At 42.6% G+C, this 19,008-nt stretch overlaps 1 protein-coding gene across 7 annotated transcripts in view; it reads left to right on the top strand.

Annotated features, from left to right (window-relative positions):
- Positions 1 to 19,008, top strand: part of syne1a (spectrin repeat containing, nuclear envelope 1a) — a 134,586-nt gene that overhangs the window by 64,976 nt on the left and 50,602 nt on the right. For all 7 annotated transcript variants that reach the window (XM_063496078.1, XM_063496080.1, XM_063496079.1 and 4 more), the window contains 18 exons: positions 839 to 1,021; positions 1,213 to 1,356; positions 2,589 to 2,744; positions 3,665 to 3,829; positions 4,220 to 4,392; positions 4,562 to 4,715; positions 4,884 to 5,027; positions 5,402 to 5,566; positions 5,759 to 6,076; positions 7,171 to 7,326; positions 11,592 to 11,762; positions 14,741 to 15,067; positions 15,415 to 15,567; positions 15,837 to 16,004; positions 16,942 to 17,118; positions 18,234 to 18,380; positions 18,518 to 18,643; positions 18,752 to 18,928. In XM_063496078.1, the coding sequence (XP_063352148.1) occupies positions 839 to 1,021; positions 1,213 to 1,356; positions 2,589 to 2,744; positions 3,665 to 3,829; positions 4,220 to 4,392; positions 4,562 to 4,715; positions 4,884 to 5,027; positions 5,402 to 5,566; positions 5,759 to 6,076; positions 7,171 to 7,326; positions 11,592 to 11,762; positions 14,741 to 15,067; positions 15,415 to 15,567; positions 15,837 to 16,004; positions 16,942 to 17,118; positions 18,234 to 18,380; positions 18,518 to 18,643; positions 18,752 to 18,928 (3,204 nt within the window). The remainder of the gene's footprint in view (positions 1 to 838; positions 1,022 to 1,212; positions 1,357 to 2,588; positions 2,745 to 3,664; positions 3,830 to 4,219; positions 4,393 to 4,561; positions 4,716 to 4,883; positions 5,028 to 5,401; positions 5,567 to 5,758; positions 6,077 to 7,170; positions 7,327 to 11,591; positions 11,763 to 14,740; positions 15,068 to 15,414; positions 15,568 to 15,836; positions 16,005 to 16,941; positions 17,119 to 18,233; positions 18,381 to 18,517; positions 18,644 to 18,751; positions 18,929 to 19,008) is intronic.

Below are 19,008 nucleotides of genomic sequence, written 5' to 3'. Positions count from 1 at the left end.
CTGACCTCCAGGAGGGCTAGCGTGGGAGGGGCTGGGGTATCCATTGTGTCATGCTTAATTGGTGGTATACAGTTACACTGGCAGGGTGAGAAAGACAGCAAGTGTGGAAAAGAAAAAGAGCGAGCAAGTAAATGAATGTAGAACACAGAGAGCGAAACGGTGAGAGACGCAGACTTTCTTTTCTTGTGTGTGCCTTTTACTTTACCAAGTGTGTGTGTGTGTGTGTGTGTGTGTGTGTGTGTGTGTGTGTGTGTGTGTGTGTGTGTGTGTGCGTGTGTTTTGAGGAGGCTGAAGCTAGATAGTGTGTGTAAGTGATGTGCTGACTGCACAGATGGTGGAGTGGTCCCTGCTGCGCTACTGTCATCGGCTCAGCTCAGAGGGAGGGGTGTCTGTGTGTGTGCATGCTGCATATGCGTGTTTATCCTAATATGTGTGTGTACATTGCCGGTGGGTGTGTATGAAGGCGCTTTGTAAAAAAAAAAAAAAAAGCAGACACATTTCAGGCTCATTGACTTCCCTTATCTGTTATTGCGTCTGTGGGTCAGGCCACTTCTTCATATGCATGTAGAATTAGTAATGACTTCATCTAATGTAATTACTGCTTTTCACAATGTAGGGTCACATTCTGGGACCTTGAGAGAAAATTTGTTGACAATGTAGAGAATGGCTTTGTTACCCGTCAGGCACTGCAGCAAAAGCAAAAGGCAAAAAAAGAAGAAGTTTGGGATTGTCATTCAGTCTTTTTTCCCCTCCTTTCACACCCTTCTCCCTTTGTGTGCATGCTTCAGTTAAATAGTCACTGCTCCTTTGTCTTTGTCTGTGTACTGTATCCCCTTAGGAGTTTTTGAGTGACAGGGAGAATGGCCAGGCCAGGCTTAGTACAGTAGGAGCCAGTGGGGAGCTGCTGATGGCTGTAGTGTCCAAGGACAGGGTGGAGGGAATCAAGGCCAAGGTGGCAAATGCGAGAGAAGACTGGAAGAGCCTGATGAATAACCTGCAAATGAGAGAAGATGCTCTCAAGGTTGGTGCATTGTTTTCTGTGCTTAGCAGATGGCTTGAAAAATTACATCAATGTGTATTTAATGTGCAAGAAAGCAAGCAATCAGTAGTTTCATTTTTTTATCAGAATGCTCACTTTCTCTGATATTCGTACAGTTTGTGCAAATTCAGAACCTCAAAAGGTGTATTTAACAAGTTGCTTCACATTTGCAGAACCTGCAGGCCCAGATGACAGAGTTTGAGGCCAGTGCTGAGCCTCTGCAGGAATGGCTGAACAGCACAGAAGTCAGAGTTCAGGAGAGCAGTGCTCGCCTACATGACCTTCCAGCCAAGAAGCAGGAGCTCAGCAAACTACAGGTACTGTGAAGCCCACAGTCGTGCTCGTGATTCTCCCTGGACATTACAGTCCTCGTACAATGACATTACTTCTGCGGTTATTGTGGCTGATGAAGGGTCAATCTGTTAGTCCACTCCTGTAGCAGTACATCAGGACATTTTAATCAATACTGTAGGGTCCATTTACTGTTAAATTGCATTACGTTAGTGAGGCTGCCCCTTTTACATTTCTCTTCTCAGCTGCTCTCACTGATGTTTTCTAATTTCCCCTCTTCACTCAAATAAACCTTGTCATTACACCGCAAATTGAATATTAAGTAGATTTTCCAAGGATACTAAATAGTCAGCTCTCCATCAGATATGGATCCCTGAAGTACAATTTCAATTCACTGGGGAGAAGAGAAGGACCTAATTACATTTTTCGAGCACCACTGGATCAAAATAGAGCTGCGTCTTGACACAATAGTCAGAAGAAAAGTCCAGAAATCTAATTAATTCTCCTTCTGTCAAAGCTGAAGCACTGCGTGGCTAAAAGGCCTTTTTCAGGATGCGATAACAGCCTCTGCCACGTCTGGCAGAGACAAAAAAGGAAGACAGGCATGAAGCGTTAAAAAAGATAAAACTGACAAAGGAAAAAAAAAAAAATCAAACCTATCTCAAAGCTCTGCTCTTATCATTGTTGCTATTTTTATATTTATTCTGTCCCCCGCTGTAGCACTTCTCGTCATTGCCTTTTGTCTGGGCCCTGCAAGCAATTACATTTCTTCCCACAGCACCTGAAGTACAATACAACACACAGGCTTCAGTCTCTGAACTCATGTAGGGAAAATCCTCCTTACCTTTTAACATGTATACAACCCGTCTTCGGATTATGTTATCAGCTGTGTCTCCTGTGCCTCTTCTTTGCTGTGGTGTCTAACCGAATAACAGCATTTATATGTAAAAGTGAACATCAGGAGAAATACTGCTGATGCTCATGTTCCTCTGTTTTTATCCATGTATTTTGATGTGCTCTTGTGTGTACTTGTGACATGTTAATCCCGTATCCCTCCTCCTCTGCGCTTCTCGTGCCTCGTGTCTCCGCTGTCATGAAAAATGTTATGTTTTCTGTTGTTTCATTTTCACCTCTAATGGTGCTCACACACAACCATACTTTCCAACCCATCACTTTTTTTTTCTGTACCCTGCGCTCACCAACATCCTATTGCTCCGTCTCTGTTTTTCCACCATTCGCCTGCTTCACACCGGCTTAGTGTGTGCTGGAGGAGATGGCGTGTCAGGAGGTAGAGCTGGGCAGGCTGAGGGAAAGAGCTCATCGACTCTGGGAGGGACAAGCAGCCGGAAAGGGCTTCGTCCACAGAGTATCTCAGCTGTCAGCACAATACCTAGCCCTCAGCAACTTAACCAAGGTAACACCGCTCACGCCTTGTAACCTTATTCCCTGCCTTTCCTCTCTTTATGCTCTGCTTCTATCACAGACTGCTGCAGTGTGCTGAAATGTGCCTTAACCCATGTGCTCTTGATAAACACTATAGAGCTTTCTGTCCAGCTGTGGTGTTCGCTGTTTTGTTGTATGATCTGCCGTGTCATGGACTGCTGCCCCCTTGCACATTAGTCATGTCTCCAAGGGAAGACCTGGTTCCCAGAGTAATTTACCTGAGCTCAGTAATCTCTCTTACCTCTAAAACGCCCTTGTGCTTGCAGCCTCATCTGCATAAAAGGGCCAAGACTGTGCAGCGTACCTTTATCCACTAAAGCACTTCTGAAATGTCACAGCTGAAATGTGTCACTGCTTGAGAAGCTGACCTTTGTGGAGCTCTCATTAGAGTGGTCGCACTCGTATGATTAATTTGATACATCACAGAACAAAATATTACGCTGACCGCAGAGCACCGTTCTCTTACCTCGGGACAATGAGAGTACCCTGGCGATGATGAATGGGATTTATTTACTTTTGTTGGCCAGCCAGTGAAGTGCTATTTTTAGGTCCTCTTCCCTCCTAGACGTGGAAACAGGAACGAAAACACTTCAAAAATTGCCACCAGTTATTGAAGCTTTTACTTTCTGCGCTTTGCAGATCCACAGATGTTGCAGATGTATGAGTGATGACTGAAAACACAATGCATTTTTTTTTCTTGCGCTATAACATGTGGGTGGGAGAGTCTCTAGAGATGTCTATCTGGGAAAACAAGGCTGTAATTTCAAACACAGACACAGAAAAATATGAAGAAACTGTTGTTGTTCACTGGAAACACGTGTAATGTTAAACTCTTTGGTAAGGAAAGACTTGAGGAGTATATTCACATTACTGTACTTTAATATCTAACAGGACAAGGCATCCAGGATTGAGCGAATTGTAGGGGAACACCGCCTTTTCTCCGAAGGACTGAAAGAGCTCCAGGACTGGGTGTGTGAGGCTCAGCGGGTCCTCAACACCTGCATCTCCACCACTACAGACAAGGGCTTGTTGGAGGACCGGATGTTACAACTTGAAGTAAGGAAGGAAGACATGGATGGAGTTCTTTAAAGGGATACGCAAAAGTCCATTCATGCACATTTTCCTAGCAATACTTTTCTTTGCTGGTTGCTAGGAACAAAAATGAGTATTCCCCAGTAAGTTGGCGTGTGGTTGCTGTTGCTTGATGAAATTTGTTGTGAAGAGCTGTACAGATTGCTGTGGTCCCCTGCAGGTTGCACACAAGATGCCAAATTACCAGCAAACAGGCTTATTTTGCAAACCATGCAACTGCAGATTTCTGACTTGACACAAGTTTTATCTGTAGATATGTTGCATCTATTTTAATGGTTTAGAAAAAAACAGGGAGATATGCATTTTACCCTTTAGAGAGTTATTTTCTGTCTGTGTGTTCACCGCTATCTGTAGGCCTTACTAACTGCCCGTCAGGAGAGGGAGATCCAGCTAAAAATGCTCCTGACGCGGGGAGAGGCAGTCCAGAGGAACACTTCAGCTGAGGGAGTCCCGGTGATTCGCAAACAGATCCAAGACCTCAAAGACTCATGGGACTCACTGCTGTCTGCCTCAATCCAGTGTAAAAGGTGAGCATGGGGCAATTAATCTGTCAGTCTTTGATAAATGGGACTGGGAACTGCCTAGTTTCCCTTGATGGATTTCTGCTAGTTGAAAGGTTAAAGGGATTATTAGATTTAGCTGTTCAGAATCTTGTTTGTTCCCTCTGTGCTAACTTTGCCTTATTTATTGTCACAGTCAGCTGGAAGGTGCTCTGTCGCAGTGGACCAGCTATCAAGAGGACGTGGGTCAGTTTATGCAGTGGATGGATCGGGTTGAAGAGACGCTTAGCTGCTCGGACAGACAGTACTCTGAGATGAGAGACAAGACTGCTAACCTGGGAAAGACCAAGGTATCAAATGCCACTGTAGACTATCCAAACTCTGTATTTAGATTAGCCTGACTGTAATTTTAATTTAATTAAAATTTTAGCCATTTATCCGCTTTAGATTCATGCAGTTACATTTATACCTCAGAGCGTCCGAGTTGCAATGATCTATGGGTTCTCCTTTCTTTCCAGCTTCTCTATGAGGAAGTACTGAGTCACAGCAGTCCTCTGGAGACCATTGCCACAAAGGGTTCCAATATGGCTGAACACTACACGACACAGCAGGAGGTGCAGCAGCTGCAGTGTAGATACAACTCCCTCAAAGAAAAGGCTAAGGTGCTTACCCAGAACATACGGCTTCATTTTTTCCTCTGCAGGCATTTGAATAATAACCGAATAGTTTGAGTGTATTTCTTTAAAAGCTTGCTTCATGCTTTTTCAGAAATCTTAATTATATTCCCCAAAATACTGAAGGGCATGAACTTGTTGAAATTTTTAGTGACTTGCCTAATAATTATTGTAAAATCATTACACATATTTCTCTTTGAGCTTCAAGTCTGTAATCAGAAAGCATTTTAATTGATAGACATTAATCTCTCCAACTCTTAATTTTACATTATTCAAATTTCAAATGTCCCTGTAATACTGATCGAATGAACTGCTTTCATCCATTAATGTTTGCATCTTGTTACCTCTTTTGTTTTTTGCAGAATGCAGTCAGCAAGGCCAAGGAGCTGGTGCTGGTGCATCAGGAGTATCAAAGAGGGTTACATGTGTTTGAGGACTGGCTGGAGAAGGAGCAGGCCTCTCTGGCCTCATTGTCCCATCCAGAGGGAAACGTGGATACACTTGAGAATACACTGCAGCAGCTACAGGTAGAAACACCGTGGAGTTTTATGTCCACTCTATATGGTTATGATCAGAGAAGAGAATAGCTGCAAACTTTTAACCCTGCCTACGCATAGTCGTATTTTTCAAAAGTAAAGCACCTAGCACTTTCTAAATCTTTAAAGTCTTCAGTCACCTCCAGTATTTACTTTGTTCTTGACTCTTCATTTTCTTCACAGAACCTACAGGAGCACTGTTCAAATGGCCAGGCCTTACTCTCCGCTGTGCTCACCAGCAGAGAGGGAGTAATCCCCTGGGGTATACCTCAGATCGAGGACCGAGCCCTGGACACTGCTCAGCGAGAGTGGGCGGCCTATCAGAGCCGCCTAGAGGAGACTCAAGGCCAGCTGCACTCAATGCTGACCCGACTGAGGCAGATGGGACATAAATTCCTGAGCCTGGCACAGTGGCTGGAGGAGATGGAGAGGGTAGCTAATATCAGAAGTAATCGGAGGTCAGACGCAACCACCAAGCAGATTCAGCTGAAGAAACTCCAGGTGAGAAAGAGGCCTGATTGCTGCAGTCCATATAAGATACAGGCCCGTGATATTTCATGCAACTGTCAACGCCTTAAAGCTCAAAAGGGAACAACATACTGTCTTATTAGAAGAATTTCTTTTTGGGGGCCAGGATGTAGAGACTTCAGGAAGCTACTTCCCCCAGCCAGGAAATTGTTTAGCGATACCCATCCATCTATTTTCTTCTGCTAATCCAATTCAGGCTCGCTGGAGGGGCTGGAGCCCATCCCAGCCACCATAGGGAATACCATAGTTTAATAATATTTCAACAAATGTTTTTTTTTATTTCACTGGTCACTTTAGTCAGAGGTACATTCTGGTTATACTGAAAACCAAACAGAAGAATATCAAGCTCACAGTTTCCTAATTTACATTTCAGGACACAGAAGAAGCAAACTAACCTAAAAACACAGCCACACATGCTGTAAGCTGTGAAGCATTGTGTCACTTTGTACTACAGCGCATCACTTTGTCATGTTTCAAATAAAACAGCAGTATTTCCCATACTTGGTCTCCTCCCTCTGGAGCATGCTTCCTGCCACTGTCAGGATGCCAGAGAGTCTCAGTATTTTCCTTCCTTGCATTTACACACACACACACACACACACACACACACACACACACACACACACACACACACACACACACATGTTGGGGATTCATATCTTGTGGGGACATCTAATTGACATAATGCTTTCCCTAGCCACTTACCCTAACCATCAAAAAAGAATGTCTAAATCTAACTCTTACCCTAAACCTGACCATAACCCAATTGCAACCCTGACACTAAGTGTCCACTAACTCCTTTTTTGAGTCTCAAAAATGCCTCCAAAGTTGTGGGGACTGGGATTTTGGTCCTCATAAGGGTTGTCGGTCCCCACAAGTACAGTAAAATTCCAATTTTTGGTCCCCACACTCACACACCCTTCTGTCCTTCTAGGCCCTATATTGTTTTGCTTGTAATGTGTTTTCTGACACCTGGCTTTTAAATGAACTTTGCTGGCATATAAATCATCTATAGCTTTGGCAGTATGTAACTAAAATATTAAAATTTATGTGTCCCTTGTGATCAGGGGTGTCTGGAGGCAGTGCTCACACGGCAGAGTGAAGTCGATGGACTTTCATCTTTAGCCCAGGAGGTTCTGGAGGAAACTTACATCAGCAGTCGTATCAGTGTTACGGCCACTCAGCTCACTGCCCGCTACCACTCCTTGCTGCTCAACATACAGGTTTGGCGCTCTTGATAATCTGCAGTTTAATCATTCCTATAATAATTGCATTTATATTAAATTAATGGTGCTTTGCATTTTCAGAGATCCTTTATCTATTTAACAGTGAGCCGTAGTGCTGGGCGATATGACGATATATATCGTGTGGACGATAGAAAAGTGTCTATCGTGCCATTTGTCTTCTATCGTCTCTATCGTTTCTAACCCTAATTTTATAAATTATTACATAAAATATATCATTAACCCTTTACAACCAGTCGGAGCAGGCACACTCCGTTTTCCCTAACTATTTTTAAATCCCTGTAGAACTGGAACCACGTAAGGTAGCGCAATAATGTTTTTTGCATATGAAACCGTAGAAGTTGTACTTACATCTTATTCCATTAGCATGCCCTAGGTCACGGTTTCCTTCCACATATAGCTTTGCAAAAATTGCATAAAAAGCACTTCCAGCAACAAAAACATAATATTCCAGACTTGCAGGAACAAAAACATAATATTCCATTAACACGCTTTGCCGATCCGATCAGCTGTTCATAACACTTCCTACATTGTAATATAAGTCAGCGCGAACTATCGCATGTCCGCCATTAGTTGTCCGAAACCGGAAGTGACGTCATTTGAAATGTAGTTTTTTAGCTTCAAAGCCTATGTTGGCGTTTTTAAAAGTCATGTTTGACTTTATGCTTTTCTGTATCGTTTCTGGGATGCTTAGAAGTCAAATTACACTGTTGGAAATAGTTTATTTTGATGCACATGCTGTATTTTTGCAAATTTGCATTTATTCATTTTCCCTGTAGTATATAAAAATTTGTGTATCTCAAAAATACAACTATGAAGACACTCAAAATAAATTTCTCGTGGTTGGAAACTATTTTGTGCAACTTTTTTGTATTTACAGTTTTGAGGGATAAGCCTCATAAATTTCTCTAACTAGAAATATATGTAAAAAAAAAGATTTTCAATTTTTTTGTAGTTTATTGCACTTTTTTGCAATTTATGTAGTTACTATGGACTTAATGCATACATATTATTAAAATTTGGGCTATAACGGTTGTATTGATGTATGGAATCTTGAAATGCTCCCACAAATGGCACTACAGCATGTAAAATGTAAAGATAAGCTCTAACGGACTTGGTTCTATGGTAGGTCTTAAAGGGTTAAATAGCCTGTGCAAATATATTACTGTTGTCTTCTCACTATACATACTCTTAACTTTATGCAAGAGAAAATAAAGTATAAAAAAAAAGATATTTTTCACAAAGAAACTCTGTCTTGTGGTTTTGCGACATGGTGCTGCTTTACGTGCACCCGGCTTTGCGACATGCTTTACGGTAACTCAAAACAAAGACTGCACCCTCTCCACTCGCTGTTTACAGACTGCATACTTTCCAGATGACCACAGGTCAGGTGGTATATCGTGATATATATCGTTATCATGATATAAAATAATTCATATCGTGATAAATATTTTTTCCATATCGCCCAGCACTAGTGAGCCGCATGAGGGGTTTGTTGTGGTGTTTTCAGAGTTTGTAGTGTTGCTAGCCCAGTTGTTCCTCTGTTGCTCCAAATCTACTCAGTAACAGTGTAATGTCACAGTTGGGGTTTTTTTTTAATTTAACACCATTTCACAAAAACAGTCCCCTCAAGATGTTTTATATTGTAATGTAAAGGCCCTACATTCCTGCGTGTATTTATATTTCTGCCTTTGGGTGCACTTTGCCAGTTCATGCATTTCTCCACTCACAGACTCTGCTTCCATCTCAGTTTCACCTGATTTACCCCGACCACTTAAGCTCCCAGCACGGTACTGCTTTTGTAGCGTGCAGGTGTTACACTGAGCTTTGCAACCCACATCAGTATGTTGTAGCTGTGTGCTGTCACTTGAGGGCAGTGTGAAAAATCAGCGGACTACAATGTGGACTGCTTTTGTTCATGTTTGTGCTAAAGTTGTTCCTTCAGTGTCGCCCTTGCAGCCATGAAATCAGAAGTCATAATAGTCAAAGAAGTTCTTTGCAGTGAACTAAAACTGAGCATCAGAAGCAACCATTGTCTGTGCTTCCATTCAGATGTTTATTTCCACAGTTCCTCCTGTTTTTGGTGAACTCTGCTATCACTGCCTTTCCTGTTCAAGCAGAGTTTGAACCAATCAGCATTCTGTCTACACATAGCTTCATTACCACTGGGCTATGCTCAGGTTTTTTCAAGGACTGCATAAAGAATCCATCTCTGCATCGCCAAAGGACACTGCTGCAGGAGTATAAATCACAAATTTCTCACCTGTTCCTCTTTTCCTTCTTTGCTCAGTATTCATAAAGGCTCAATTTCAGCTGCTCTTTTCTCAGAGCCACCATGCCTGGTGACTGTATCTGTTACATTGCTTACCTCTAATTCTCCATTGTCATCACAGCTTTTTAAAACACTTCACCAGATTTTCTTACCTGCTTGTTTGGATCCACCCGATTGCCTACACTGCCAGCCTTGATATGTAAATGTGTAAACAAGACCTAGGTGTCATTGTGAGTTTAATAAATAAAAAGAATTAAAAACAAGCTGGCTGCAGGCTAAAACATTTTTTGCGTTACCATCTCAATCATCTATTTTAAAAAATGTGAATTTTTCATGCATTGCCTCTGGGGTCTCTTCCCACAGTGTGTTTTTCACACATGATTGTTCTCCCTCACTGTGGAATTTACTCCTGGGAGAGTTTTGACTTTGTTTCTGTAACACCCCATTGAAGTAGCTTTGAGAGTTATCCCTGTTACCCCTGCCGGGGTTGTTCTGTATACTCAGATCCAGCCTCTCTATTTGTCTTCTCCTCTGGGTTGAGGGGGGACTAAAGGAAAATCAATGGGGCTCTGCTGGTCTGGAGCTAAAGCTGTAATTAAACGCTACAGAAAGCAATCTCACACCCTGCACCAGGAGTGGAAAAGCTTTGCCTGCACTGCATTGATTTTTTTTTACACCTTCAGTAACACATCTGAGTGTGCGTGTGTGCGCATTTGTCCCCCTTTACTCCCTCACTTTTGTTTCTCCACCTCCGTACAGCCCACACCCTTCCTTTCCTGCTAAAATTGTCTCACATATGCATATACTTTACAGTCATGCCTACACACATATGCAAACACATAACATCCCTCTCAAACTGTGGATGCCTGTAATTATACCGTGTGAAGTGTGGGCCATATGGGCTTGAGGTGGGAAGCTGTTACCTCTGGCTAGTCAGAAAAGGTGTGCACTCAGCACTATCAGCTAATTGGAGCTCCTCACCACAGGATTTGCAAGTTGAGTGAATAATGTGTCAAAACCTGCAAGAAACCCTCTCCATCCTCACGGTGTTATCGACTCAGAATATCAGTCAAGTAGATAATGCGTCAAAAGCATAAAAACCCACTCCTCCTTGTAGTGAAGCTATTGACACTGAGCAGATGAAAGAGTAGAGGGGAAACGGATATTTTCTGTTTTGATGGCTGATCAGAGAGCTTGTGGTCCTTGGTGACTAATGTTAGACTACTGCTGGGGCACAACTCACACCTTCAAAAGGAAAGGATACAGGCAGTGTTTTCTAGATTTACCCCAAAGAAATATAATGTTAGACTTTGAAGAGTCTCACCAATAATTCTGACATATGAAACACGAAATCCGTTTTGTTTGTTTTTTTTGTCATTTATCCTCAATTTATATTTGACCTACAGCAGTCGACTTAATATTTCCGGGAAGGACTAATGTTGTTTACGAAAGAAAGGGAGGTTTAAGACATTTATATGATGAAAATGGGTGGTTTTAGCCTGTTGCTTGCCATGTATAATTCAACTTTTTGGGATATAAATTAGATGTTCCAATAGGATGCTTTCATAAAGTTTTAAGTCAATAAAGACTAAAAAACAGGTAATTAAAAGCCATCCATAATTCACCTTTTGTGGATATAGGGTAGATGCTGTGGTAAAAAAAAAAAGAAAAAAGAAGAAGAAACATACTTTAACATAACGTTATAGGTGCATGAATGGAAAAAATTGGCAATTTTAGCCCATTGCTAGGCAACATGATGGATATCATAGTATCTGATTTCGATAAGTCCCTTCAGGGGCTTCAGATATATGTGTGTGCCAAGTTTGGTTGCTCATCTCCTGATCGTCTAGACAGAGTTTTCAGGCAGACAGAGCTTTTATGTATCATAGTAAGATATTTATCCTCCTTAAAAATCCAAACTTAACATTTCTGGAACTTTTTTCTTCTGACCTTCGATTTAATCTACTTTCAGGACACCATCAAACAGCTACAAGAGGAGCTGAGGAGCATTGAAGAGACAGAGAATCTTTGCAAGTCCTTCACCGAGTGGCTTGGCTCGACTCTGAAAAGCTTCACAGCATTAACTGATACTTCTGAACCTCTAGACCAGGCGGCCATGGAGAAGAAGATGAAAAAACTAGAGGTATGTTTATTTAGTTTCACTGTTACATTTCTAAACCTCCACGGTTTAGACCCAGAGTGATGCATTTGGATAGAAGGTGCAGCGGTGCACCTAATGCACCTCCCTGAACTGTTTATGTCAAAGAATTTGAGCACAAACTCATATGAATCCAATTTCACAAGCCAGCAAACAAATCCTTTGTGCAGTTTTCTTTGGCAGCTGCAAAATGGCCGGTAAAATATGCATAGACTTCCTGTAAAACTTGAAAAGCGTTCATTGTTCGTATAATATTTGGACAGCGCTCTCAACTAAGAGAAAATGACTGCAGCACTTTCTCTTATGTTCATTTCATCAAATTGGCTTTAGAGGGAGGTAGCCCTGCTCAGAAATGCACACACTGTAAAAAGAGAATCACCACTATAGTTTGCCTGGCATAGTTCAAATCGAGTGTGTAGAGAATTGGGTGAGAATGTGTGTATCGATCGGCTCTTTATGAAGACAAAGCGGGTGCTGCTTTAGAGGAAGCGTGGTAGCAGGGAGAGACCTCCCACTGTGTGTAAGAGGATGAAGAAGCGCCGGTGTCAGGAGCCTGCTGGCACAGACACTGTAATTGATGCAGTGCCCTTACTGCTTCAATACACACACACACACACACACTTCTCTCCTCAAACACTCGTTTCATATCATAAAACCCATCCAAAGTACTAACTAACAAGCTGCAGCAAACCCATGAGTCCTTGCGCATTTTTTTTACTTCTCCATCGCTATATCTCATTTCTCTTTGTCTTCTTCACACACATCCAGAACAGCCTTGACACACACAAACACCCGCACACCAAACATAGATGTTTACAATAGATCATCTGGTGCAGTTTTTGCAGTAATCCGTGTCTGGGATCGATGCTCTGTCTCTGCGTATGCACTGAAGACATGCTGCCACCACATGTGTCCTTCCAGCACTGCATATAACACCCGAGCACTTGCTCATCTCCTGTAGTGAGAGCTACAGGGCTGTTCAGTGAGCAGGGATGATTATGCATCGACACAAAGACCAGTAGTCAATAGCTGTGTCAAGGGCCATTAGTTGGATTTGGACTTTATTTGATACTGTCAAAGTGTGAGTCATACAGTAATGATGGACTACCTCAGTTGGAAATGTGCTGTGAATTCATTGTGCATATCGTGATCATGTAGAATGTAACATTTAATTTAATTTGTCCCCTTCAGCTGAAGTGTCTCTGTAGTTTTTTTTCACAAGATTTCTTTTGAAATGACTGGCTCGTACAAACACGTAAACAAGGAAAATGCAAAATAGAAAAGGGCTGGTTCTCGTTAATAAGCACCCCCCCTCCTCCTCCTCCTCCTCCTTTCTCCTCCCTCCATAATTTTTAATTTCACTCGCATTTCATAAATGTTCAAGGTCATATCCTCCCCAAAGTCCCTGATGGTTTCTGATGCACACAGTCAGGGTTTTTTTTCCCCAAAGGTAAAGGTAAATAGCCCCATTTTTTAATTCCATATTTGTAACTGGGAATAATGAATGCATTTAGTATAGCACAGAAATTGACATATGCTTCTTAATTAATTTGAACAAAATTTCGAGCTATGCAGAATTGAACATGCTCCTTCTGTTCTGTTGTTTCGCTGCATTTCATGCACTGACGGCAGAGACTGCTAAACTGCTTAAAGGGTCATTTTTGTAATGTCCTTCCCCTTCTAGTAGGTAATGTAACTGCTAAACATGGTTGGCAGATCCATAGTAGATGCAGTGCAGTAGATAAAAGAGCCCAGGCACTGATGCAGAATCACCAGTTACAGCAGGTGGACAAGGAACTTGACTGGGATAATTGGGTTGACGTGCTATAAGACAGCTACAGCAGAAAGGGCATGATGTCTTTAAGACCTGATATACATTGTTCACAAGACTGTACTGCCTTATGCTATATGGAAGCCGTAGAATTATTAAATTATATGAGCCTATGCAGGTTTAAAGCCTTACACTGATAACTTATTTGATGCAAAGACAGATTGTGAGCACCAAATTCTGATCATTCTCTTAAGTGAAGTCAATGATTATTTCAGATTCTGGAAGAACAAAATCTTGCAACTTTAATTCAACATGTAAACAACCGCTGCTGCTACTAAGATGGAAAACTGATATCAGGTGTGAGATGAAGAGGCGATAATGAGTTTTTCAGCACTAAATCTAAAGTGCTGTAACTGCAATTACTGCAGATTTCTTCTTTTAGCTCTTGGTAAACACAGAGAACTATATGAAATTGAAATCTAGTCAGTGTCGCTCATTAAAGCCATAAAGCGGGAGCGCCATTACTCGAGTGACGAGTGAGCCTGGAGCATCACATTAAGCGGGAAGCATGGACGTGTGCAGACAGACGCGGCTCTTGTTATATTATATTACCAACAGCCGTAGCTGGAGATCGGGGATTGCTGAAGTGAGAGGCTACTTTCTACACAAGCAATAACAGACTGATGATGAAAGCTAGATGGCATCCCATAGAGTGGAGGTGTGAGTGTGTGTGTGTGTGTGGCATGTTATGGTTGCCCTGGAAACCCTGCAGCTACTTGTGCCTGTTAAGGGCCTGTTATAATTGGGTCCTCCTTTCATATTATTCACTGTGGTTTCTCCCCAACATGACCTCCCAGTCCTCTCCACATCGCACCATGCAGGTGTCAGCCTACCCAATGAGTTCAAAGCTTTTCAAATGCACTGCAAGGCTTGTCTGGGTGACTGGGACAGCACTGGAGGTGAAGGACAAGGGAATCAGTGATCTTGTGTTGAATGCCAGCCTCAAAGTCAGTGAAGCTATGATATAAATATATTTTATCCAAGAGGATGATTGCGGAGGATGATTTATTCTTTTCTTTCATTCAGTAGTGTGTAAACTGCCTTGGCTGAAGGTCAGTTAGTAACAAGCAATGGTGATAACACAGTAGCAGGACCCATGGTGAGCTCTATTCATGCTTTCTCTTTCTCCCAGAGTCTCCAGTCTGAGCTCCAGCACGGTCACAGCTTCCTGAAATCACTTAGGGAGCGAGCAGAACAGGCGGCAGGCTTCCTGAATGAATCTGCAGCTGAAAGTTTAGGAGGAGAAGTAGAGGCGCGTCTTTCCCAGCTGGAGGAGTTAGCCGGAGGCCTCAGGCAGGAGCGCAGCTTCCTTGAGCGGGCATTACTGCTAGCTAAGGAGTTCCAGGACCGGTACAAGGCTCAGGCCCAGTGGCTGGTGGAAACCAAGGCTTTGCTTCGTACGCCAGTGGAGCCCAAGGCTGAGCTGTATCAACGCAGAGCACAGCTGACTAAGTATAAGGTATAGTATAAAAAAAGTGAGGGGGACATCTGGACTAATTTTACACTAAGTGATTTTTTTCTCTTTGGCGAATTCAGCAAGACTAATATTAGCATAATGAACCACATGAGCGACCTTGCATGTCTGAAAATTAACTTTAAAAGTAGATTTGCTTTAAATAACTGCTGACCATTTTCCAGAGTCATAATGACAAATGCTTATGGGCCGCTTTAACAGCAGTTGGCATTAATAAGTAGACCCTATTAATAGTAAACTAGATTAAAAAACGCTTAACATCTAACGCCACATAACATACTCTATGGTGCGGAAGATACTGAAGATAAAGCTTGTCCGTTTGTGTGTTTTAGGCTCTGTTGCAGATGGTTCAGTCCCATGATGGAGCCATCAAGTCAGTGCTGGAAAAGGGCGACGCTCTACTTTCCTCTGTCCACTACCCCTCCATTCGAGATAAAATGAGCAAACTACAAAAGGACTACACTGGACTTTGTAATACTGCTTTGGTGAGAAGCTGTACACAGATGACAGTAGTTCTTTTGGAAAAAGACGACAAATGAATGTTCTTTCCATGAAGGCAGAGCAGCAACTTTGGAATCAGCTGCACATAAATTAAGTGCATGTACATGCATGTGGATGTTTTCTAAAAATGTTGTGTAAAAAAAAAGCAAAAAAAAACCCCACTGTTGTGTTTCGGTGTCAAAGAAGCTTTCCTGCCCAGCTGTTGCATATGCATTGTCATCAGTATAGTTTGTCTGTGAACTGTGTGGTCCAGGCTCATGTGGAGAATTTGGAAGGCCAGGTGAAGGAACAGGAAGCTTACCATAATGAACTCCAGGAAGTGGAGCGCTGGTTGCTGCAGATGTCCAGCAGGATGGTGACCCCTGATCCCAGTATTAGTGGCAGCCTGGAGGCAGCCACTCAACAGCTGGCCAGACACAAGGTACCCAAATAAAATATTGGTTGTATTTAATGACAAATCACCTTAATTGGGGGACAAAAATTATCCCCTGTGGCCTGTACTACTACTTAATGTTTGTTTTATTTGATGTTAGTGTCATCATTATTTGAAAGGGTTTTGTTTCTTTAATTTAATGTTGCATATAGGATGCCATGGTTACGGTCTTCTCAATAAATTTTACTTATATCTATATATCTATATATATATCTATCTATCTATATATATATATATATATATATATATATATATATATATATATATATATATATATATATATATATATATATATATATATACATATATATCTCTGTCTGCGCTCTTCTGGACAGAGATCTCAGACGTTCCTGGGATCTGCTCAAGCCACTTGCCTAGCTTGGGAGTCACTGCACCTATTGCTCCAATTACCACTGGGACCACTGTTGCCTTCCCCCTCCACATCTGGTCACTTCTGGTGATCCTTGGGGATCCCCGGATGGGACTGGTCCCTTCTGGTGATCCTTGGGGATCCCCGGATGGGACTGGTCCCTTCTGGGGATCCTTGGGGATCAGGAATGTCCGGCCATCCCAGTGTCGCCCATCGATATACTGCTCAGACCTAAATTTGCTGGGCATAAGTGATTGGCATGGTGTTTGGGTTTGGCAATAATAGTGAATTTTATGACAATTAATCTGGAAAAATATCAGACTTTTGCTTTGGACATGAAACTATAAGTAATATATTAATAATGAAATGGTTTTTTTTAGTAGGTTCAGTCTAAATGTTTAACAGATGCTGGATTTAGTCATCATTTAATCCAGACAGTTTAATAGCTCTTTGTGGTCACTCTGCTCAAATCACAAATGCACAAGCTCATCTGCTATTATATCTCCACTGGAGATTCTCTCATAAAATCCTACGCGGTTACTTTATCCTCCACAGGCCATCATGGAGGAAATTGCAGGGTTTGAGGATCGCTTGGCAGGCCTGAAAGAGCGAGGAGACCACCTGATGGAAGGCTGCAGTGACCGTGTGCAGAGCAGGCTGAGACAGCAGGTCCAGGCACACCAGCAAGGCACCAGAGACAGCTACTCTGCCATCTGCAGCACAGCGCAGAGAGTGAGTGAGGAGGAGATGGAGAGATGGAGGGAGGGAGGGAACGTGGAAGAGAAGGGAGGGAGTTGTGGGAAGCTGAGAAAGACAGATAGTCTGTCTGTCTGTGGAGCAGTGAAATGGTTAATACACATTTATGAAGTAATTCTTGGATGTCCTTTGGACGAGATGTGCATGCACAGAAACGCATGGTTTAGATATCAGTTCCGTTAATATTCCAACAGCTTAGATAGCAACTTAATCCTAAATCATTCTGACACTTAAACCCATCTCTTAAGACAGCCCTTTACTGCCAGCGTAGAGGGCACAACCAATTAGGGCTGCCAAAGTGGAGCTCAACAGCAGCCGTATGCGGACAGACCCCACCGGCCAAAATCACTAACTCAATCTCGCCATATTAATCTCCGTGTATCCCCTGTCAGCTCCACTTTTTCATGCTTGAGCCAAAAATGATCACACACCACCATTCAGCGAATCTGGCAAGCCCCCATAATCCAGCCCCACTCTGTCATTTTGGCATCCTCTGTTCTGTCATCATAGCTCACCTCCCAAGATACTACCTCTACCACCACTCACACATCCAATCTGGCATTGTGTGATCCAGCCACACTTTACCACTACACTGCTGGCTTCTCTACAACTGCGCCTCAAGTGTTACGATGGCTGCCAACTGTGTCCCAGCGCAGCACAGCTCTAATATCCTGCCTGCCACTTGCCACCATGCCAGCCTTCTAGCCTTTGCCAAATACATTGGGCATTTTGCCAGTAGTTGCCCCCCGTTATTCCTCTCTTTCGGGTTCTCATATTAACACTGTCAATCAGACCTTGCTGTTCCGCTCTCCCCTGGAAGGCATGGACGCCTCCACATTCAACACCTGTTAAATATAACAATGAAAAACTGCCTAATCATTTGGGTTTTAATCTGTCATTGTGTTTGGCCATAGGTTTTGACTTCAAAGCATTGTAGCACTGTGTCGTCTACCAACAGTTCATTGTTTTCACTCCGTGTTCTTGCATGTGTTTATTCTGCTACTGTTGGTAAAACAGAAAACATTTAAATGGTTTGCCATGCAGAGGTGCATCAATAAGAGCACTTATATTTAGCTTCTTCTGTATTACAGGTGTATCAGAGTCTGGATCATGAGTTACAGAGACATGTGAGTCTGCAGGACACACTGCAGCAGTGCCAGACGTGGTTGAACTCTGTGTCAGAAGAGCCAGAGCCTCCTACACATCCTTCTTTCAGCCTCGAGGAGGCTTTACAGCAGGTTAGTAACCATACATACATAAAGTAAGCATACATAAAATATATCTATGCTAATTTTGTAGTGAGAGGATGTAGTGAGGATATAATATGCCCAACCAGTAAAATCAATAAAATTAATAGACAGCTGTATACAAACAGGTGAAGCAGGAGCGGGCTCTGCAGGAGCAGGCTGGCACTTACCTCCAGCTTGTGTGCTCCACATGTGACCTGTGTGAGCCGAGGGTGAGGGAGACCGCGGCAGCTATCCAACAGGTCAAACTGCAGGTCAGTACAGTTTAAGAAGCTTTTAAGCAAAAGAGTACAAGTTTCACCATGCATGTTTATAGCTCATATACCCATCGTGAAATGACTGCACTTTATTTTTGTGTCTAGATTGAGGAGCGTATGCTGCTTTGTGAAGAGGTAGCCGACAGCTGGAGAGACATCGAGGAGCAGAAGGCAGATCTGGAGACCCAGCTAATAGAGACAGAGCAGCAGCTTCAGAACCTCACCAGGAGACCTGCAGAGCTGGAGCCTAAGATTGCACAGAACCAGCTGGACAAGGCCCAGGTTTGATTTGACTATTTTACATTTTTTTACATTTACATTTTTCAAAGAGTTTTCTTTTAGCTAAAATCATACAATTTGAG

Source organism: Pelmatolapia mariae, linkage group LG15 (genome assembly GCF_036321145.2).
Source record: "Pelmatolapia mariae isolate MD_Pm_ZW linkage group LG15, Pm_UMD_F_2, whole genome shotgun sequence".
Classification (NCBI taxonomy): domain Eukaryota; kingdom Metazoa; phylum Chordata; class Actinopteri; order Cichliformes; family Cichlidae; genus Pelmatolapia; species Pelmatolapia mariae.
The sequence above is the reverse complement of the archived record's forward strand: the minus strand, read 5'-3'. Positions and strand labels throughout refer to the sequence as shown.